The 22,826-nt window shown below is 46.2% G+C and overlaps 3 protein-coding genes across 10 annotated transcripts in view; 1 reads left to right on the top strand and 2 right to left on the bottom strand.

Moving 5' to 3' along the window:
* The window catches only part of LOC137438789 (UDP-N-acetylhexosamine pyrophosphorylase-like protein 1), a 38,065-nt gene extending 28,420 nt beyond the window's left edge, over positions 1-9,645 (top strand). Inside the window, exons 5-9 of one of the 2 annotated variants that reach the window (XM_068134146.2) lie at positions 646-839; positions 2,054-2,194; positions 4,611-4,778; positions 5,688-5,757; positions 7,511-9,645. In XM_068134146.2, the coding sequence (XP_067990247.2) occupies positions 646-839; positions 2,054-2,194; positions 4,611-4,778; positions 5,688-5,757; positions 7,511-7,588 (651 nt within the window). In that variant the 3' untranslated portion in view covers positions 7,589-9,645. The remainder of the gene's footprint in view (positions 1-645; positions 840-2,053; positions 2,195-4,610; positions 4,779-5,687; positions 5,758-7,510) is intronic. The other variant, XM_068134149.2, reaches the window with a different exon arrangement.
* Positions 9,646-11,210: 1,565 nt separating this feature from the next.
* LSM2 (LSM2 homolog, U6 small nuclear RNA and mRNA degradation associated) lies at positions 11,211-18,636 on the bottom strand. Of its 2 annotated transcripts, XM_078767263.1 has the most exons (5): positions 18,597-18,636; positions 18,170-18,234; positions 14,999-15,032; positions 14,076-14,135; positions 11,211-11,874 (listed from the first exon to the last, which is right to left on the bottom strand). In XM_078767263.1, the coding sequence occupies exons 1-5, from the start codon at positions 18,597-18,599 to the stop codon at positions 11,749-11,751; spliced, it is 288 nt and encodes a 95-aa protein (XP_078623389.1). In that variant the 5' UTR covers positions 18,600-18,636; the 3' UTR covers positions 11,211-11,748. The 2 variants fall into 2 exon arrangements, with proteins under 2 accessions (XP_078623389.1, XP_067990261.1); XM_068134160.2 differs by lacking the exons at positions 18,170-18,234; positions 18,597-18,636 and adding an exon at positions 15,964-16,099 and having other exon boundaries at positions 14,999-15,029.
* A 747-nt stretch (positions 18,637-19,383) lies between these two features.
* Positions 19,384-22,826, bottom strand: part of LOC137438791 (serine/threonine-protein phosphatase 1 regulatory subunit 10-like) — a 35,605-nt gene continuing 32,162 nt past the window's right edge. For all 6 annotated transcript variants that reach the window (XM_068134153.2, XM_068134156.2, XM_078767261.1 and 3 more), the window contains one exon: positions 19,384-20,779. In XM_068134153.2, coding sequence (XP_067990254.2) covers positions 20,670-20,779 — 110 coding nt within the window. In that variant the 3' untranslated portion in view covers positions 19,384-20,669. The remainder of the gene's footprint in view (positions 20,780-22,826) is intronic.

The following is a 22,826-nucleotide window of genomic DNA, read 5'->3' as shown; positions in this document are numbered from 1 at the left end:
AATCGGTAGATGAAGGTGACGAATACATGCAGGTTGGCAAACAGCCTGGGCTTATGGAGGGTGAGCAGGTAAGGCATGTGACCTGGGGTGGCCTAAAGAGGGCAGAGGTAGAAGAGGGCAGGATGAACAACTCCAGATGTAAGGTTGTATGAAGTAAAGACCCACCAATTTGCTGCCAGTGGGAGAGTGACAGTCCCTGGGAATCAGCCTAATGTGTTGAGATTCCAATGGTGCGGAAGTCCACGTCTATGACTACCTCAAGAAGAACAAGTTTGGAATCATGAGCACCAGCCCAAAGTGGAGAGCCATACTCCATGGAACTCCAACTGCAAGCCTCGTACATCATGATCGGCTCTGTGCAGGAATGCCTTAGTTCCTCAGAGAATATCCAGATGGCAGCGAGTCTTTGCTAGCTTGGTGATTATGATCCTCCCCAAAAAGGTGATGCCAGATAATAAAGCCAAGGAGTTCCAGGAACTGCACCTCTTCCAGTGGCTGTTGTGATTAGTGGATTGGATAGTTTTATGGTCTCCTTATCTTATGAGGTAGATTGAGGAAATAATCGTGACACGTCCTTCGCCGTGGAACGGGAAAGCGAAAGTCAAACAACTTCTTATGATTTTGTTGTGTGGTTGTGGTCGACAGGTTGTGGAGAAAGTGTTGCCAAACGAGTCTGTAGGAGTGGTGTGTCGGGTCGGTGGACTGAACCGGGTCGTAGAGTACAGCGAGTTGAGCCCTGAGGATACAGCTCGGCGTGATCCGGATGGTCGACTCACCTTTCGTGCTGGAAATATCTGCAACCACCTGTTCCATATCGACTTCCTGAAGAGAGTTGTAACGTGAGCATTCTGCATCGAGAATCGCAACAACAGAACTGAAAAATTCATGACTAAAATCAGAGTTTGTTTCAATATCAGAGATTGATTTTGTGCCATTGGGGCTCATCTACATATTATGTATGCAATAATGCAAAAACCTTTGATCATCCTTTCCACCCCTTCATCTGAAACATTCCCTCTTTGTGTCCTTCCTCGTACCTCCATGCCATCCTCCTTTCCCTCTCCCGTTTCTTCGCCGAAGATGAAGCCTTCACGATAAATAATTCTCTGCACTCGCACGCGGCAGCAGAAGGGCAAATCAATCCAAATTGCTCAAAAGAACCAGGAACCAGATGCAACACAATCAGGTTTTACCATGATGTTGAGAGCAATAAATTGAGTGGATTGCAGTCACGGGGGGGCAGGAGAGCCAAGGGGTATGCGCTCACCTGTGCGCTGTCCAGCCTGGGTTTTTTTTTTTTTGGTTTTTTTTGTATACAGAGTCGAGGCTCGTGAAAGAGCTAACATTTATCAAACAAACAAATCAAACAAACAAGCAAACAAAGTATATAAAAAGGGGAGCGGTCGACAAGATGGGGAGAGAAGGGGAGGAAGCACACAAACACAACATTTGAGAGCAGGGACATCGGGAGATGTGTGGGAGGGAGAGTGTGTGGGAGGGAGAGGGCCTGGGGGGGGGGGGGGGGCAGGATAGGTATAAAACGCAAGGACACCAAGGAGTCAAGGACTTCCAGGAAAGAAGTTTGAATCCTGGCCCAGCTGTAAACCGTCATCCCGGTGTTTTGCAGGCAAGGGTGGGGAGGCATGCCCTTTTAGTTAACGTTTCAATGTCCTGATGGAACACACACACACACACACACACACACACACACACACACACACACACACACACACACACACACACACACACACACACACACACACACAGTTTGTGCGTCGTCACGTCCATCAGAGCGTTGATCCGGAGGACCAGTCTGCAGCATGGCTTGTTGGTAGACCTTAAAGATGCCTCGGTGCCTTTTCCCAAAAGGAGATATTACACCCCAGCCAAATTCCAGCTATCTTATAACCAAATAATATATTATTCCTGTTACATCGCAAAGCAATGCACCCAGCAATGAGCAAACTTGCAGCCAAGCACAGCATATGAATGGTTACCACAGAAAGCCGATGTCATTTACATTACTTTGCGTCCATCTCTCCCCCTTCCACAGAGAACACTTGTCCAAGTTGCCATACCATGTAGCGAAGAAGAAGGTTCCTCACGTAGACGATGCAGGAAAGCAGGTGAAGCCAAAGCAACCGAACGCTGTGAAGCTGGAGAAGTTTGTCTTTGACGTTTTCCCCTTCGCCGAGTAAGTTTCCCCAAATACCGTTTCTTTTCATGTCGCTGCCCTTGTAACCAGAGTGGGGTTCGATGAGAATGGTAGTTATGTGAGGTGTCGCTGCCCTTATAACCAGTGAGGTTCGATGAGAATGTTAGTTATGTGAGGTGTCGCTGCCCTTGTAACCAGAGTGGGGTTCGATGAGAATGGTAGTTATGTGAGGTGTCGCTGCCCTTGTAACCAGAGTGAGGTTCGATGAGAATGGTAGTTATGTGAGGTGTCGCTGCCCTTATAACCAGAGTGGGGTTCGATGAGAATGGTAGTTATGTGAGGTGTCGCTGCCCTTATAACCAGAGTGGGGTTCGATGAGAATGGTAGTTATGTGAGGTGTCGCTGCCCTTATAACCAGAGTGGGGTTCGATGAGAATGGTAGTTATGTGAGGTGTCGCTGCCCTTGTAACCAGAGTGGGGTTCGATGAGAATGGTAGTTATGTGAGGTGTCGCTGCCCTTATAACCAGAGTGGGGTTCGATGAGAATGGTAGTTATGTGAGGTGTCGCTGCCCTTATAACCAGAGTGGGGTTCGATGAGAATGGTAGTTATGTGAGGTGTCGCTGCCCTTATAACCAGTGAGGTTCGATGAGAATGTTAGTTATGTGAGGTGTCGCTGCCCTTGTAACCAGAGTGGGGTTCGATGAGAATGGTAGTTATGTGAGGTGTCGCTGCCCTTGTAACCAGAGTGAGGTTCGATGAGAATGGTAGTTATGTGAGGTGTCGCTGCCCTTATAACCAGAGTGGGGTTCGATGAGAATGGTAGTTATGTGAGGTGTCGCTGCCCTTATAACCAGAGTGGGGTTCGATGAGAATGGTAGTTATGTGAGGTGTCGCTGCCCTTATAACCAGAGTGGGGTTCGATGAGAATGGTAGTTATGTGAGGTGTCGCTGCCCTTGTAACCAGAGTGGGGTTCGATGAGAATGGTAGTTATGTGAGGTGTCGCTGCCCTTATAACCAGAGTGGGGTTCGATGAGAATGGTAGTTATGTGAGGTGTCGCTGCCCTTATAACCAGAGTGGGGTTCGATGAGAATGGTAGTTATGTGAGGTGTCGCTGCCCTTGTAACCAGAGTGGGGTTCGATGAGAATGGTAGTTATGTGAGGTGTCGCTGCCCTTGTAACCAGAGTGGGGTTCGATGAGAATGGTAGTTATGTGAGGTGTCGCTGCCCTTGTAACCAGAGTGAGGTTCGATGAGAATGGTAGTTATGTGAGGTGTCGCTGCCCTTATAACCAGAGTGGGGTTCGATGAGAATGGTAGTTATGTGAGGTGTCGCTGCCCTTATAACCAGAGTGGGGTTCGATGAGAATGGTAGTTATGTGAGGTGTCGCTGCCCTTGTAACCAGAGTGGGGTTCGATGAGAATGGTAGTTATGTGAGGTGTCGCTGCCCTTATAACCAGAGTGGGGTTCGATGAGAATGGTAGTTATGTGAGGTGTCGCTGCCCTTGTAACCAGAGTGAGGTTCGATGAGAATGGTAGTTATGTGAGGTGTCGCTGCCCTTGTACCCAGTGTGGGGTTCGATGAGAATGGTAGTTATGTGAGGTGTCGCTGCCCTTGTAACCAGAGTGGGGTTCGATGAGAATGGTAGTTATGTGAGGTGTCGCTGCCCTTGTAACCAGAGTGAGGTTCGATGAGAATGGTAGTTATGTGAGGTGTCGCTGCCCTTATAACCAGAGTGGGGTTCGATGAGAATGGTAGTTATGTGAGGTGTCGCTGCCCTTATAACCAGAGTGGGGTTCGATGAGAATGGTAGTTATGTGAGGTGTCGCTGCCCTTGTAACCAGAGTGGGGTTCGATGAGAATGGTAGTTATGTGAGGTGTCGCTGCCCTTATAACCAGAGTGGGGTTCGATGAGAATGGTAGTTATGTGAGGTGTCGCTGCCCTTGTAACCAGAGTTGGGTTCGATGAGAATGGTAGTTATGTGAGGTGTCGCTGCCCTTGTAACCAGAGTGAGGTTCGATGAGAATGGTAGTTATGTGAGGTGTCGCTGCCCTTGTACCCAGTGTGGGGTTCGATGAGAATGGTAGTTATGTGAGGTGTCGCTGCCCTTGTAACCAGAGTGAGGTTCGATGAGAATGGTAGTTATGTGAGGTGTCGCTGCCCTTGTAACCAGAGTGGGGTTCGATGAGAATGGTAGTTATGTGAGGTGTCGCTGCCCTTGTAACCAGAGTGAGGTTCGATGAGAATGGTAGTTATGTGAGGTGTCGCTGCCCTTATAACCAGTGAGGTTCGATGAGAATGTTAGTTATGTGAGGTGTCGCTGCCCTTGTAACCAGAGTGGGGTTCGATGAGAATGGTAGTTATGTGAGGTGTCGCTGCCCTTGTAACCAGAGTGGGGTTCGATGAGAATGGTAGTTATGTGAGGTGTCGCTGCCTGTGCTTCCCACACCAGGCGGTTTGCGGTCCTCGAGGTGATCCGCAGGGACGAGTTTGCACCGCTAAAAAATGCCGACGGCGCAGCGACGGATACACCGAGCACAGCTCGCCGTTTGCTGTTGTCTCTGCACCAGCGCTGGTTGGAGAATGCCGGTGCGATCCTCCGGCCGGTGTGCTCCAACAGGTGTGTACGATTACATGGTGATGGCCATGATGATCGTGGAGGTTGTTGAATTTTGGAATTTGTTGTTTCCGATATTTCCAACAGCCTTTCTCCTGCGGTATTAACACTATTTAATTTACCTGCATTATTTAAAAACATTATGTACAAGACTCATTATGGCGTGCTGATGAGGGGAGTGTCGTTGAAGCTGAAGGGAAAGGTGTATTTTTTTTATTTTTTTTTGTATGCTGAATCGAAGCTCGTGAAAGAGCTAAAAACATTTGTATGCTGCATGCTACATTTTTGTATGCTACATTTGTGTTTTGTGCTACTATTTGTATGCTGAATGTGTGAGAAGTGTTATGATTTATGGGAGCGAGACATGGGTAATGAACGTAGAGCAGCAACGAAGGCTGGAAAGGGTGGAAATGCGAATGGTTCGATGGATGTGTGGAGTATCGTTGAGAGAGAGAGGAAGACAAATGATGAATTGCAAAAGATGATGGGAATAGAGCCTGTGATTGATGCTGCGAAGAGGAACAGGTTGAGATGGTTTGGTCATGTGTTGAGGAAGGATGAAAGTGACTGGTTGAGAAGAGTGATGGAAATGAATGTAGAAGGAAGTCGAGGACGGGGAAGACCGAGAAAGACTTGGCTAAAGATGGTGGAAGAAGAAATGCGGGCAAGGGGGTTAACAAGGAGAGATGCAGAAAATAGGGCAAAATGGAGAAGATTGTCATGGGGACCGCAAGGCTAACCCCCGCTCTAGCAGGGAAAATGGCCTTAAAATGCATGTTGTTGTTGTTGTACAAGACTCAATGAGGCTCATGCAAGAGCGAGATACTGATGATTGAGGCTCATGGAAGTGTTACGGATTGTAATTTATTGGATGAAGCTCATGGCCATGGTGTTGTGTTCTTTTTTTTCCAGCAGTGATACCGAGCTCGCTGATCCACTGATCCAGTGTGAAGTTTCTCCTCTGGTCTCGTATGCAGGCGAGGTAAGCTCTGGCAAAGCCTAATGGCCAAACAGGAAGTTCAGGTTGAATTGATAGTCTTCTTCTTTCATATGCAGCGCAAAAGCTGTGGGGTAGCACCAATAGCCCGCTGTGGGGTAGCACCAATAGCCCAGGGCATGGGTGTACCGCTGATGCAATGCCCTCTCTCGGTTAGGGCAGGTATTTGTAATTTGTTCATGGTGCTGTAATAGCTTGCCTACTCTTTGGGAAGGGCACCGTGGGATCTTTAATATCCACCATCTACTGTGGGCAAGCGGGATACCCAATTTGACATCCATCCGAGGGACGGCATACTCCTGCCTGCGAAACACCAGCCTGGCAGTTTATAGCTCGGTCGAGATTCAAACCCAGGCATTACTGCTTGGAGGTGAGGGTGCATACCTTTTGGCCATCCTTCCATTCAATTGCTGGTTCAATACAGAATTCAATTTTTATTTTGCACCTGGTGTACCTGTGTCACCATGATAAGCAGACAGCACAGGATCAGGCAGCCATTTGCAAAGCTATTGGGGTTTTAGGTTACAAGTTTTTCAGCAGAATGGACAGTGGCAGTTCCAGGAGGTAAAGACTTGAAGTGAAGAAGAAGTCATGATGGTCGTGAGGCAGGGGTCTATCACTCAGTGGTGGATGCACGGAATGGTCTTTGCAAGGGTAGTGGATTATTTTAAAACTATGATTGCGCAGGCTTGATGGGCCTCGTAGCCTTCTCCTGCATTAAAGTTTCTTGTATTATAAACGAGAATATACTGTATTATGTTTTATATATATATATGGTATCTGTAATCTGGTTCTCCAACCGCATCCAGGTCGACTCCATATGATGAGTGGATACCAGAGATAACGTTACCGTGTGGCAGGCGGTGCTTATCGCTCCCAGCAAGGTGCAGCAGCAGCTGTATGGGACACCTTGCTGGCGGTTCTCCACTGATGATATGAAGGTCGCATAGTGACATATATATATATATATAATAAAATAAAATATATATCCCCGTGAGGGACCGACGGTTATTTCCCCAGGGTTTCTGAGAAGATTTTAAAATAAATTACCTGAATTTGAGGTGAAACCCCCCTTTTCAGCCTATCGGGGGAGGGGAGCACAACCCCATGAAATCTTAATGTTCTGATGAACCGTACCAAATTTGGTCCGTATCAGTCATGTAGTTTGTGAGGGAAATATGTTTGTGAATATTAGAGATTAGGGGAGGGAGCCCATGGCCCCCTTTTCTCGGGAGATACGGCCGTGGGGAGCACAAATTGACTTTAGGGCATGGTCATGATGCCCCCATTTGGTCTGGATCCGGTTGCTGGCATCCGAGACCATTTTTAAAAAATGGAATACCAATATTTGGGGCAAACTCCCCTTTCACCCTCTTTATAGGAGGTGCATCCGGATCGAGAACACACCCCAATCAGACCTTGCTGTCCTGATGCTTCATGCCAAATTTGGTCCATATCGGTCGGGTAGTTTGTGAGGTAGTTCGGTAACAACTTTACTTGGGTAAGTACAAGGTCAGATTTTAAATTGAATTACTCGATTCTGGATTTCTATGTTTGTACACAAGGTTCGCTGTTAGGGTTTCCATGGAAGCCCCGGTGCTCATGATGCAGTTACCCGTGTTCAAATCCCATACAATACGTTATCTACTTACTGTTCGTCCATTGTTTACCGTTACTGTTGAAATTTGTTCAATTGTTGTTTGATATGCTCAATAACACGATGTGTCGTCACCACCAGGGCTTGAGCGAGCTGGTGAACGGTCGGGAGCTCGTATCACCATTTGTCTTGGAGCCGAGTGACGGAGCACCAAAATAAACGGCCTTCATTTTTGTGGGGCACAAAAATATTTACCCCATGTTGCATAAGTCGGTGAGAGAAGGCGGTGGCAGGAATGGTTTCCAATGCCAAATGCAATTATCTTCATGGGGGTGGGTGGAATGAGGAAGAAGATTCGGTGTAGTGAGGATACATGTCTATTGGTACTGGGTCTTTTAAGTCTTTAATCTAAATTAATGAAAACATGGGAAGCATTATCTCCCCCCCCCCCCCCCCCCTTCTGCCGCCCACCCAAATATTAATGATTAAAACCACTCAAATATTCCTTAAAGTCTTAATATTATTTTTCCACATTATTCCTGATTATTGCTTCTGATTATTGTTTTTTTATTCCTGATTATTGCTTGATGTGGATGGATTACATAACATATGATTTGAATATTTATTCACAATTTTCTTATTTAATCTCAAGTACAATCAATCTGAACCAAATCTTATTACAGGGAGTCCCCCGGTTTAGAAACGCAGCGTTCCTGAAAACGTGTTGGTAAACCGGACTCTTTTAAATACATGGAGTAAGTGATTAATTGGTTCCCAAACACAAGGGAAACCCTAATTTTTACATGAATAAATTGATGCTATAAATACATCCAGTAACAATATTAATAAAGCTTAAAAAGCACTCCTTTAACCATGGTACTACTTGCTTTATGCTCATCAGCCATTGTTATGGCAAAAGCTGTAAAAATGCTCACCAAGCGCCTGAGCACGCCTGCCGAAGGACAACATGGACACAAGGTGTACGTACAAATCGTTTTTGGGCAATCGGCAGACACGGCAGTTTGAGGGGTGGGGAGAGGACGTGTACAAATACAGTACCATACAGTACAGTACGGTGCCACCAAAAAGGCCAGATGCATCATGGGAACATAAATGAATCGCTGCACCCTGCCCACGCAATGCTCGTTTTCCTGAGCGTCCCATTTCCTGTGCACTCAGCGCAGTATGGCTTGAAAAGCCAATTACGCCCAAAAAAAATTCAACATAAAACGTTTTTAAATGTACTTTTAAAATCAAGAATGAATAAATTTATTAGAGTAGATAAAATAGATGGTGTAGTCAGGAGTTAAAGGGGTTATGAGGGATTGATAAGGTAGTTATGGGGGGCAGGGCCAAGTGAAGCCAGTATCTTTTTCTGGTGCTGCTAAATTAAATACCATAACGGAAGAGTGATGGATGATGGAGCGAAACCCACGTGAATTATGGTGTCGATGGGTAATTAACTTGAGGTCCAATTGCCTGAATTTAGCGCTTAGCACGCGGCATGTTCAAAAAAGACGGAAACATGATTAGAAAGTATGAACAGGCGTTCATAAACCGGGGACTCGCTGTACTTACGTAATATGTAAACCTACTATTACTTTTACATGAAAAGCCATTTTTTTTGTTTACGTTTTCTACACTGTAGTGTGTCGCAGTGTCAGTGTATAGCAGGAGGATTTTTTTTGACAAAAACATCGTTAAATATCTTGAGGCTTTATTTGAGTTATCATGTACTGTATACATATATTTACAAACCACCTCTTAGCTGTTATGGTGACTCGCACACATCACACCCACTGTCACACGCATTTCAACACATGTCATGTGCCACGCAAACGCGCAGCTACTGGGTGAACAGCATTCTATGCACCACCTCTGCCCAAAAAGTATACATCGACACTCTATAGGCTCAATGATGGAGATTTAAGTGCACCGTGCCAAAGCAACACCGAGGTCGGAGGGAAGGAACGACACAAATGTGAACACGTTTCTGCCGACTGGGCTTCCTGGGAATGTTAGCCGACCCCTTGCCTGCACGGCAAATCTTACCTGAGACTTTGTTTACAAATCAGAAAAGTCTCAGATCAGATGCCATCAGAGTAGGGGTAGGAGGTGGTCGCAGCGACATGGACCAGGCCTGATAAAGCCAAAATAATTTTCCAAGTTAAAATATATATATTTCAGCATTTTGAAAAACTTCCTTCTATGCAAGTATGTAATTCCATAATGATTCTTCATTTTTCCCTTTTAAAATAAAGCAACACTGCACTTGATTTCCAACGTTTGTTTTCATTCCATGTAATTTATAACATCTAGACGATGATAACCAGTATGGTGAAATGCTGCTCTGATGTTTTTTCTTTTGCACCTAGTTTTTCACTTCCTGGTATGTTTGAGGAGTCGTCTGACAGGATGGTGGAGATGTAGCGCACTTCCCTCCGAGCTGTCTAGACGGTGTTCGGTTCCCAAACCGATTAAACTGCGGGTTTGGTGTTACATCAATGGATGCGGAGTCCCACAGATGGACGTTCAGCTCGTCCCGCCAGCAATAGTTGGGGAACGTTAGAGCCCCCTATTGCAATTCGTTAAGAGTAGGCAAGTTATCTCTGGCCCACTGAACAAATTACGGCCAGTCAGCAGCTGGTTTGTGAAAGGGTCAAGCTTCCGCACAAGAATGTACGATTCATTGTGGCCATAGTAATTTAGTGCATAACGAGGAAGTTACTGTACTAATATTATAAAGTTTGATGTACAGGAACGTAGTGAACATTTCTCTTCACAAACCATGCAACGAATACCTGGTAAGACGGTGAGAAATGCAGGTGCGACGAGAATGAAGTCGGCTGCATGTCATCGCACATTCCCACCGAAAGCGAAGTCAAAAGATGGCAAAAAGGTCCACCAGGAATGACCCAATATCAGAGTTTAAAATCTTCTGTTTTGACCCCTGTGACCCTAACTCCCAGGGGGCGGGGCCAAAAGTGATACTGGTCTCGCACCTTCTAGCCCCAAGGTGATCCTAACTTCCACAAACGGAGCTGATTATAACGGTTATTTAATTTTGCTATTTATTTTTTATTTTTTTTGTATACAAGATCGAGGCTCGTGAAAGAGCTAACATTAATCACACAAAAAGACAAACCGACACACAAAACACAAAAAACAAGGGGAGCGGCAGATGGGGAGAGAGGGGGAAGGACACAAAAGAGAGGGGGAAGAGGGGGAAGGACACAAAAGAGAGGGGGAAGAGGGGGAAGAGGGGGAAGGACACAAACACAACATTTGAGAGCAGGGACATCGGGAGGACTTGGGGGGGGGGGGGGGAGGTGGGAGAGGAATAAAACATATGAACACTGCAAGGACTCTGGGGTGAATTACCGGGGGTAGAAAAGATCAAGGTTTTCGATGGGGGAAGATAAGAGATGGTGGTGAACAGCTGTTTTAAAGACCTGGAGGGAGGAGTGGGATTGAAGGGAGTGAGGGAGTTTGTTCCAGAGGCGGGAGAAAAGGGGAATGAAAGAGTGAAGGTGAGCAGAGAGCCTAGATTTTGGCAGTTTAACCATAAGAGGGTTGCAGGCAGATCTTGTGCGACCTGAAGGAATATTGGGGGGACAGAGCACAGAGAGAGCTGGGGGAGCAAGGCCGGAGAGGAGTCGGTAGAAGACAGAAAGACCACCAACCTGCCTGCGGTGAGTGAGTGAAAGGCCCTCGGTGTTGACTACATCGCAGGAGATTCCAATGATTCTGAAAGCTTTGGCCTCAACAGCGTGAATTTGTGCTGTAAAAACAAAAAAATCCTGTAAAATGATCACCAATTGTGCCAAAAGTGACAAATTGCTTAATATGTCAGAATGTGTTTAATTTGAGAAATATATACATACGCACACGATTGTGCAAAAAGAAAAATCTTCACCACCTCACCTGTATTACAAAACCAAATAAACAGGTGGTTCCACAAATCAGATTTTCAAGGTTCATCAGAGCAGTACCAAAAAAACCCAAAAAAACAACAACCACAACCAGCAATTCTGGTAGAAAGATTCTCAAAATTGCATCCAAACAGCATATTTCTCTTTTAAAGACTGGGATTTACCTCCTCGTTCCCATCCCAAAATGTCACATTCACAAAGAGCGACTGGCAGCAAAATTTTAAACATTACATTCTCAGACGCCATTGCTAGCCCATACGAAACAGACGGACAGCTGTTCCACATGGATGTCGAAGTTGTCCCAAGTTAAGCAACACAAGTTAAACCATTGTTGTTGTTTTTCCTAAGGAGGGTACGTTCATATTCGTGGAGCAAAAATGAAAAATCATGAAAACAAACCACCAACATGTGGCAAACACTGAAGGATCTCCACAATCAATATGAGGATCAGGGTTTTTGCTGCGTCGCCTCCTTGCGTGCAGCGTCCTGCAGCAGTTGGGTATCGACCTCATCGGCAGGTAGCTGCACGTAGCGCACGACCGAACCGCGAATGAAGCAGTTCTTGACGGACAACTGCACGGCACACCACACGTCAAGAGAGTTTAGCATATCCTCGTGACACCAAGAGACTGACTTGATTACAATTTTACTTTTTTCGAGAAGAGTGGCCTACAACGGACAAACAAAGAAGCCTCATCGATTGATGTGGCTCAAATCAAATGCTCTGATCACCTGAGTGACCTTCAACAATCACTGATCTGTAATGTACACCTCAGCCCTAAAATATACCTCTCGCAAGTTTAAGGATCTCTCCATTGTCCTTGTGCCATCCTTTTTGGACATTTCGATGGATCAATCCGAAGATGCCACAGGATGGATGCATCGAAGACCCAGCAATAACACAATGAATCAACTCGAACTAGTGCAATAGGGAAGTCAAACAAAACTAAAGTCTCCAAAAGGCACTCAAAACCTGGAGGAAATCCCTCCTATGAGCCAAAATGAAATAGTGGTGTACGCGTTGGCAGGATTCATTTAAGGGTGCATGACCCGGGTCCAATGGACCCGGATGCCCATACAATGCTTTCAGGCCATGCATCCTCGGGTTAAGTCGAGGGGACAATTTTCCATGGGATTCAAACACTAGTCCTGGACATCAGCCACAATCCAACCATACTCGTTCATCATGAAGGGAGAAAGGAAAATACTTTATGAAACAAGCAAAGACTAAATAAAGCCGGACACCACAAATGCAAAATAAAAATCTGGAGTTCATACAACACTGTACGCCACCCAGTATTGAGCAAAAGGACATGGGAGCGGTTTCTTTTAACCTCTTGCTTTGCATTTTGCAGTAAAACAGCGGTGGGTGCCGACATATTTGTCAATGTCAGTTACTCCGCTCTCACGGCGTGAGACGGCGTGAATATTCTGGCCAAGTATGGCCAAACAGGTTTTTGAAAATGCCAAGAGGGCGATTCGTGTTCTACAGTGTTCGAGCATATAATTCAATTGAAACTAGAATGGCACTGAGTAGAGATATACATCCGACAAGTGCACAGTTTACGTTTTGTATCCCAGGGTAAACCAGAAAAATCACAATACAGAATCACATTTAATGGAAATCATCCGTCCACAACTTTTTGAGATATCCTGCGATGTATCGTTTTTGGCCATATCTCCCAATGGTGAAGAATCACTTTACAAAATTCTACTAGCTGGATCCAGATCCGAATCTTCACCAAAATCGAATCGATTCTTCCTCGTCACACACACAACCGGTCCACCAAGTTTCGTCCAAATCCATCCATAACTTTTTGAGATATCCTGCTCTGTTTCGTTTTTGGCCCTATCTCCCAATGGTGAAGAATCACTTATAAAATTATACTCGGCGGATCCGAATCCGGAGCTTCACCAAAATCTAATCATTTCATCCAAAATCTAATCATACGCTACCTACTTTCATCCTTGTAATCCATGCCAACCTGCTCTGCCAAATTTCGTCCGAATCTGTCCACAACTTTTTGAGATATCTTCTTCACAAACAGAAGACAAAAAAAAAAACACCTTGAGGCCATTTTTCCCCACAAAGCGGGGGTTGGCCTTTTTCGGGCACCGTGGTTGTTGTTGTTTTTGTTGGTCCCCTTTTTGAAGCAATGTTTTACGGCCGGATGCCCTTCCTGCCGCCAACCCTTTTTGTCGCCTTTTGCGACAAACAGGGAATTACCAGTGAACTGGTACTCAATTTGCCGACCTCGGAAGGATGACAGGCTGAGTCAACCCCCCTGGTGTTAATTCAGCGATCGACCGGGATTCGAACCCAGGATCCTAGGATCCTAAGCTGGCACCCTAGCCGCTAGCCCAACACCAGGCTTTTCTTCACAAACAGACAGAGATGAAAACAACATAACCTCTACCCACCTTTGGTGGTGGAGGTAAATATACATCAGGACTCAGACCTGGCACATGCAAAGTCGGGATATAAAAAAAAAAAAATCTATTTCTTTCTCAATCGTGAACGAAAAAAATATATTCTGGAAGATCAAGTAAATAAACATTTCTATAAAAAGTTATAGCACAACAAAAATCATGTGGGGTCTCCGGGCCGGACCCACGTGATGCCACCTTGGATCCATGACAAATCCACACGGGAGGTTAAATTGGTAATGTTCTCTAAAAAGAGACAGGTGGAAATAACAATTCTCAGTCCACCTTCTGTAACAAGACCATAAAGTCCGCCTTCGGCGGCGGAGGCAACGAATAAGCCCTCGTACCATGTGTGGATACTTCTCCGGGTCTGTGACGCTGATATCAGTCAGCTTGATGTTCAAATACTGCACATAACAAGAAACATGCATGTCATTGCACTGTCACAAAAATACTGGGGAAGTTGCGTGTAATTTACATTAGGAAGGCAACAAAACAAAAACAAGATTTCAATATCTCATTACTCCCCCTTCCTTCCCCGTGTTCTTGCTGGTGAAGACCAAGTGTCGATATACATTGGCGGAAAGGTAGACCAATGGATGGAATCAACAGGATATTGATCGAGGAATGCTAAACACCACGGGAAGCAAGGACAAGGTGACGTTTTGGGCATTAACCCTTCGTTGGAGCATTAATCCTCTTTCTCTGACGAACGGTTATAGCACCCGTAACGTCAGCTTCTCCTGGTCATCACACCTCGTTAGAGGTCCTGTTCATTCCCTCCATTGCACAACCAGTCAACTTCCTCCGATGGCAGGTTTCCAACACCTCACAGGTATAACTGCTTTGGGAAGTACACCTGTGTACCTGAACTCTTTGATTTAACCTACTGGTTGGATGACTGTTACAGGTAAGCACACAACACGAACGTATGGTCGCACAGAAAGGGATATTTGGATCAAACCCCAAGTTTTGAGAGGTGTGTGTGTGTGTGTGTGTGTGTGTGTGTGTGTGTGTGTGTGTGTGTGCGCGCAGTTGTGACATCAAAGCCTCGGACGGATTAACCAGGCTGTGACCATAGTAGCAGTGGTAGTGATAGTAGTCCAGATCAAAAGTGTGCTGAATATGCTCATGAATCGGTGTGTATGTCAAGTCGAACACCCACAGGTGTGTACGGTAATGGTGTGTGCGAATGCATGCACCGGGTGGCTTAGTCTCACATGCGGAAGGATAAAAGCAAAACATACATGGTGTAGCAAAACGAACACACCTGGTCAACGGAGTGCAGCGTCCCACAAATGCTGGAAAACAAAAACAAGAGAAAATACTTGCATTTAATGGTTTCATTTTGCACATTATCAACAAGCGTTGTTTTGAAAGGTTTACGTTTTGGATCCCACGGATAAGCCGGATTTTATATCCGGAACTTAAACAAAATCAAATCGGCATGTTCTTGTCGCCAAACCAGCTCATCCACCAAGTTTTGTCACAAATCGTCCACAACGTTTTGAGATATACCATATATCTCGTTATTGGCCTCATCACTCAATGGTGAAGAATCACTGCAAAAATTTATTGTATCTGGATCTTCATCAAAATCGAATCAATTAGTCCTTGTCACACACCCAACCTGTCTGTCCACAAAGTTTTGCCCTAATCCGTACACACCTTTTTGAGACAACAACAACAACAACAACATGCATTTTAAGGCCATTTTCCCTGCTAGAGCGGGGGTTAGCCTTGCGGTCCCCATGATAATCTTCTCCATTTTGCCCTATTTTCTGCATCTCTCCTTGTTAACCCCCTTGCCCGCATTTCTTCTTCCACCATCTTTAGCCAAGTCTTTCTCGGTCTTCCCCGTCCTCGACTTCCTTCTACATTCATTTCCATCACTCTTCTCAACCAGTCACTTTCATCCTTCCTCAACACATGACCAAACCATCTCAACCTGTTCCTTTTCACAGCATCAATCACAGGCTCTATTCCCATCATCTTTCGCAATTCATCATTCGTCTTCCTCTCTCTCAACGATACTCCGCACATCCACCGAACCATTCGCATTTCCACCCTTTCCAGCCTTCGTTGCTGCTCTACGTTCATTACCCATGTCTCGCTCCCATAAATCATAACACTTCTCACACATGCAGCATACACCTTTCCCTTCAGCTTCAACGACACTCCCCTCCTCATCAGCACGCCACTCAGTTCCCGAAACTTCTTCCATGCACATCTCACTCTAGCAACCGTTGCCGAGTCTGATCCACCTTCTCCATTCAGCATGTCTTCCCGAGGTAGCAAAATGTTTTCACACCTTCCAGCTTCACGCCGTCTCCAAGATCCAACTCAACATTTCCTCCATCTGCAGCTCCCTCTGTGCACACATTACATTTGAATGTAGCTGCCACACTGGTTAATGACCCTCTCAGACCACTACATTTTTGATGAACCCACTGAGCGCACATTGTACATTGCGACATCGTGCTATATATACCTTTTTGAGACCGTGCTATATATATTGTTGCGGTTTTGAGTTTTGTACAGTCAGTATAATAAAGGTTAAAATTTCCCCCTCATCGTTAGTCACACAAGCAACATGTAGCCTCGCGATAGTATAGTTATCTCTTAGTATTTGTGAGCTTAGTCCTTTTCCTATGTTAGTTTCTGCGTTGAGTAGAGTAAGGAGAATAGGTCCTACTTCTACTGCCTATCCAGCCTCCCTAGCCTCATGCCCCATTGCGCTGCCTTTGGTTCATTTGCGCTGCCTTTGGTTCATTTTGGGCGAATTAACACGAGGCAGGCCTAGGAGAGGAGGCTCGGGGCGGGGCCGAATGAGGGCGGCAGAGGAGCTGACGGTAAGCACGAGCCACCAACCAGGGCTCAGAGAGTGTGGCGGCAGCACTGCGTCACAGGGCGTGGTTGGAAGGTTCGAGGGGGTTCGAGAAGGTTCGGGGGCGTATCTATATAAGCGTTGCGCAAAGCCTGCAAGAGGACTCGCGGGAGAAGGACGGACTGACTCACTGATGAAGAGGACTGAGCACCAGCGGTTGAGAGTTGAGTTCCAGCAGCGCGGTGAGCCTAAGAGGACTTTGAGAGATACGCGAGTGAAGAAAGATGCGCATTGAACCAGGATACGCGCTGATATATAAAGTGACGCTCGGTTGAGCTTCGCTTTATATATAGGGGGGGAGGGGAGGGGGGGAAGTGGGGGAGGGGGGAGGGGGGAAGGGGGAGGGGGGAGGGGGGGAGGGGGGGAGGGGGGAGGGGGGAAGGGGGAGGGAGAAGGATCCGGATCCGGATCTTCATCAAAATTGAATCGATGCTTCCTCGTCACACACAACCTCTCCAACAAGTTTCGTCCAAATTCGTCCTTAACTTTTTGAGATATCCCGCTATGTATCGTTTTTGGCCCGATCTCCCAATGGTGAAGATTCACTATAAAAATTATAGTAGCCGGACCCGAATCCGGATCTTCACCGAAATGTAATTATTTCGACCTCGTCACATCCGCTACATCTCTGACAAATTTCGTCCGAATCCATCTACAACATTTTGAGATAACCTCGATCCACCTTTGGTTGCCGAGGTAATTAGCTTGTTCTCGTCACTCACCTAACCAACTCATCCACTAAATTTTGTCATTAGCCGTCCATAACTTTTTGAAATTTCATGCAAACAGACAGACAGGGCTGGAAACAACCTCAGGTCCACCTTCGGTGGCAGAGGTAATGAATGGAGCATGGAGACAGAGAACTGAAGGACTAAGGGGCAGGAAGTAGAGTAGAGTGAGAAAGAAGAGTTAGGACTGTGCAAGGGTATGAAGGGGATGGGGGGAGGGGTGGGGATGGGGAAGGAGGCAGGAGTGGCGGTGGGGAGGGAGGCAGGGGGGGGGGGGAAGAGGGGTGGGGGATGGGAAGGGGTGGGGGATGGGGAGGGAGGAGTTGGGGTGGGGGATGGGGAGGGAGATTCGGAGGGAGGGGTGCGAGACGGGGAAGGAGGGGGGTGGAGAACGGGGAAGGAGGGGGTGGGAGACGGGGAAGGAGGGGGTGGGAGACGGGGAAGGCAGGGGGTGGGAGACGGGGAAGGAGGGGGGGTGGGGAGACGGGGAAGGAGGGGGTGGGAGACGGGGAAGGAGGGGGTGGGAGACGGGGAAGGGAGGGGGTGGGAGACGGGGAAGGAGGGGGGTGGGAGACGGGGAAGGAGGGGGTGGGAGACGGGGAAGGAGGGGGTGGGGAGACGGGGAAGGAGGGGGGTGGGAGACGGGGAAGGAGGGGGTGGGAGACGGGGAAGGGAGGGAGGTGGGAGACGGGGGAGAGAGGAGGTGGGAGATGGGGGCGATGGGGGAGGGAGGAGGTGGGAGATGGTAGGGAAGGGGGAGGGGTGATGGGTAGGACGGGTATATGGAGGAGGGTGAAAAAAAGACAGAACAACAATCCCAATCCTGAGGTCGTTCTTGAGTTCCACAACCACATCTTTACCCACCAGCGACTTGAAGAACGAATAGAAAAGCTAAACAAAAGCAGACCAAAACGTTAATGATGTACAAGGACAAGAAATGAACATTTAATTAATATCTTGTTCAACTTACAAGGTAAATCACTCATGCGTGACCAGACACCGAATAAGAGAAATAAGAAACATTATTCCACAACTCTATATGAACATTGGTTTTCAACGTGTATCTGAGCCTGGGTACAGTACGCACTGTACGCTTTATCACGAACGAGCAAAAGCGTAAAACACAAATAAATAGATTGCACGGCAAAGGTGGCGGGACCAAAGCTGCAATGGTCTTACAGAGGGTTCAAACAATATGAAAAAATGAAATCTGTAAAGGAATTTTAAAAGAAAATTAAACAAAACCTACTCACCATATTGGAAACGGCCCGAAATTCCGCGACCTCGCACGACTTCCGATTGTTGTTGTTTAAAAGTCTCCCAACATTATAAATAGACGGTGTCGACGTTTATTACAACCACAAGTGCTGTACCGTGTATAAGACTGTTCACCTCTTGGAAATATCCATTAAACGGAACAGATGATAACATTTTAATAATCTTCCCGTTTCCTTCACTTATTAACTTCACTCCTTCCTTAATTTTCCGGTGTATTCCATTTTGTTTATGACTGAACTCAAACTTCACTGTTTTCGTTTAATTTACGGTGAAAACACCACAAAGCAAACCGCAAAAACGGATCGAGGTAATAAAATCATTTTCACATCCTGCAAATAATTCAGCGATTCGAAAAGGAAGACAACACGGAAGTGGGAAATTAAACGAGGGGATAAGGATTTGTCAGGAGAGGAGGTCACGATGGTAACAAAGCTTGCACACCATAGTGATATATATATATATATATAAAACCATAACACGAACAGAGTGCAGAATGTAGAAAGCCCAAACGTCCCTTCCCGGGCATCCAAAGAAACTGCACGTTAACCGGACTCGTCGCACACACCGCACAAAGCAATCTCCGAACCACACCAGCGGCAAAAGAGAAAATAATAAAACACAACGAACAAGACACAACCTGTGAGCAACAGAACCCTCCGAACGTTCGAGATCACAGTCGAGTTAATAATATAATTCACACACCTGAATCTGCAAATGGGACGAGAGGAGGGGAGGATGTTAAAACAAAATCGCCACAAACAGTTATTAAAATGCATTTATTTTGCATTTCAAAACGTAACTATTGTACACAGAACGTAACGCGGTCCAGTGACGTCACAAACGGACCTTCAGGTGACAGCAGCCACGAGCTTTCATTGACGGGGAAAACAATCCCCCATTGCTAAATGTACATATCGCAGGAAACCTTTTATACAAAGCGTGTCGTGAGCAGGAGTCACCTTTTGGAACCTGTTAATGGCATAAAGCATGACAATGCGGCTTCCTCTTCCTCCCCCAATAGCAGACGCCCAAAGCATCCCACATGACATGACCCACATCCACATAGTTATCAATGGTCGTGTCATGAGCAATTTCAGACAGCAGTCCGTCGCATTACATCATCATGTGCACATCACAATCAGCACCAGTACCATCACGTGTCTCCTGGAGCCAGAAAAAGCGCTGGGGGTACGGACTCCATAAATGTCAAAATTGGCGGGAAAAAAAATCGCTATGCAACTGCCCGACGCTACCAAAAAACAAAGATGGCGGGGAGGAATATGTGCAGAAATTGGGGACGAGCGAGGTGTGCGGCGGACAGTTTCAACAGCCGCTCGGCCATGAAAGAAAACACGACAGGTGCATTGTCCAGCAGGTGCACGCCTCCCAGGATGAAATCAAAACCTTCCACTTCAAACTGGGACGGTTCACCGTGCACAAAAGCCAACACGGCTTCAAAGGCACCACACAGCTTTGTACAAAACGCTTTATTATCAAAAGACGACTCCACCTCATGGTAGCCTTATATTATATTAATTATATAATACAATAAAATACATAAAACTGTACATCCCCCAGTTACAAATAAACTACAGATGCTGGCAGTTTCATTTACATCAGTGAATCAAACACGCTGCAAGACAGCGTCGTGTGTCCTCAGGGACAGGGGGCCCCCGACCGGCTTCCTCTCGCTCCCATAGTCCACAGGCACATGTGCAGAAGGCCTAGGATTATTACACACGGCACGGCGGCCCAGTGGACTGAAATGCTTTTAAAGGCAACTTCTTCCGCGCGTCGCCATCACCGACGATGCGTATCGAACTACACACGTTTCAAGAACGAAGGTTAACTTCGGGCGAGAGCTGCGGAAAAGCTGACCAGAACCAGTTCAAACGTTCTTTAAGGTCTTCGATTGCAGAGTTGCAGAAACCACGTGCTACAGCGAAAAGATCACAGTATGGCGGCGGCCTTTAAATCCTCCATTCTTCTTCACCCCCGGAGTGCTGAGGGTCGTCGTGGCTTGGTCGCTGACCCCAGGGGGGGTTGGGTCACGGCAGTGGAGGCCCGTTCACGCCCGGATGATAGAACGCGCAGCTGCTCTCGTAGCGACAGCCGCCTTTCGCCATGAAGTGCCTGCAGATGGGTCGCGTGGTCATGTCTGCATCGGGAAGGGTGGGAGAGGAGGGATTACAAATCAACAAAAATTGAAGAAGTGAGAGAATTTGGGGTGGGTGGTAAAAAAACAAAAAGGCACATTTGTTGCAACAAAAGAGAATCAACAACAAAAAACCAAGAATCCAACTGTTTACAGATAAAACAACATCTAAAGTATTTGTTCTACCTGTCCATCGACACAGATCAACACGAACATTCACAAAGGAACATGGAACATCAGTTCTTCATTCACTGTATTTACAGAAACATTATTATGAATGAATGATCGTTTTAAGGCCATTTTCCCCCACTAGAGCGAGAGTTAGCCTTGCGGGCCTCATGACAATATGGTTCCCTGTTTATACAGGTGTATACAAATTATACAGGTGGAGTTGCACCTATGGTGGAAATTTCCTGTCAATCGAACCAACGGTTGCCGAGAAAATCATATTTGTTCTGTGCAGACAAACAGACAGACAAACAAAGACAGACAGACAGACAAACCCAAATGCAATGCCCTCTCCTCCTGCGAAGGTAAAAAAAACTCCATGCTGTGACCAATCACATGATGGTTGTGCATGAGCATCAACTTGAGAGTTGTAACAAACTTGAGAGCCTTAAAGTGATATTTAACAAAGAATAATGAGAGAGAGAGACAGAGACAGAGAGACAGAGAGAGAGAGACAGAGAGAGAGACAGATAGAGAGAGGAGAGAGAGAGAGAGAGAGAGAGAGAGAGAGAGAGAGAGAGAGAGAGAGAGAGAGAGAGAGAGAGAGACAGAGACAGAGAGGGAGAGACAGAGAGAGAGACAGAGACAGAGAGGGAGAGACAGAGAGAGAGAGACAGAGAGAGAGAGAGAGAGAGAGAGAGAGAGAGAGAGAGAGAGGGACAGAGACACAGAGAGAGAGAGACAGAGAGAGAGAGACAGAGAGAGAGAGAGACAGAGACAGAGACAGAGAGAGAGACTTTGACTTTTTAGTCCTTTTATTACAAAAATATAAAAGTAACAATATACACGTTTTGCAATGAAATCAATAATGCCAATAAAAAGAAAAAGAAAAAGAAGAAGCACCCAATGATCATCAAATAAGAAACAATCAGTATCTCACAACAGTATTCTAAATTCGTTTTCTTTAACCTCACAAAACCCACCAACACACCAAGTATCAACAAAGTTTTGAAAATTTCCGGCCTCGTTGGAAAGGGTAAATTCCAGTTTCAATCTTGCTGAGACTAATGCATTCAAACACAACATGATATTGCAGTGCTCTATCGGTTTGCCAGATAGTTTGTCTTTTCTTGTCAAATAAACAGCAAGTTTCGCAGTTGCTATTAGGAAACTAAACAGTTTAGACGCAGGATTCTGTTTAGGAGCAAAACCAAAGACGAAATTCCTCAAAGAAAAAGTAACATGCATTTCGTGTGCAATGTAATTCAACCAATGAAACAAAGGAAATAATCGGATACAGTCTATGAATGCATGAAACAAGTCCTCATTGACTGTACAGAAGGGACAACAAACAGATACAGGAGAAAAATGTCTAATAAACGTGTTGGAGGGAACAATCCAGTGGGCCAAACGCCACTGGAGATCACCTGTTCTTTTGGATGTGGGCTCACTATACATGGCTTCCCAGATAGGTTCGGAGGGGGGTCCTCCGGGTAACAATCCTTTCCATCGGGTAACTCCATTTAACGAAGGGTTCCCATTTAACAGCTTGAGGCACATCTTGTAGATGCCCTTGCTGTCCATTGTCTGGAAAAGCTTTGACCCATCGCTAACAGGGGGCAAATCGTTTTGAATGGGTTCAACAATCAATTTAGGCACTGTCGGCTCATTTCGATCTTCTTCTGTACCTCGAGTCCAAGTTAGGCCAAGTTGCCGTCCCACCCGAATCATTTTCCTCAAAATTTTTGCAATCATCCTATGGGACCAAATCCCTGTCAGGTCGGCGATTTCACTTACGGATTTCCAACCATACCCTGAGTCATGTCGGAGATGCCGCACCTTCACGATACCAGCTGCTATAAAGTGTTGGCAAAAATCTCGA

Source organism: Myxine glutinosa, chromosome 13 (genome assembly GCF_964187855.1).
Source record: "Myxine glutinosa chromosome 13, kmMyxGlut1.1, whole genome shotgun sequence".
Taxonomy (NCBI): Eukaryota; Metazoa; Chordata; class Myxini; order Myxiniformes; family Myxinidae; genus Myxine; species Myxine glutinosa.
Note: the sequence above shows the minus strand (reverse complement) of the source record. Positions and strands in the feature narration are given on the sequence as shown.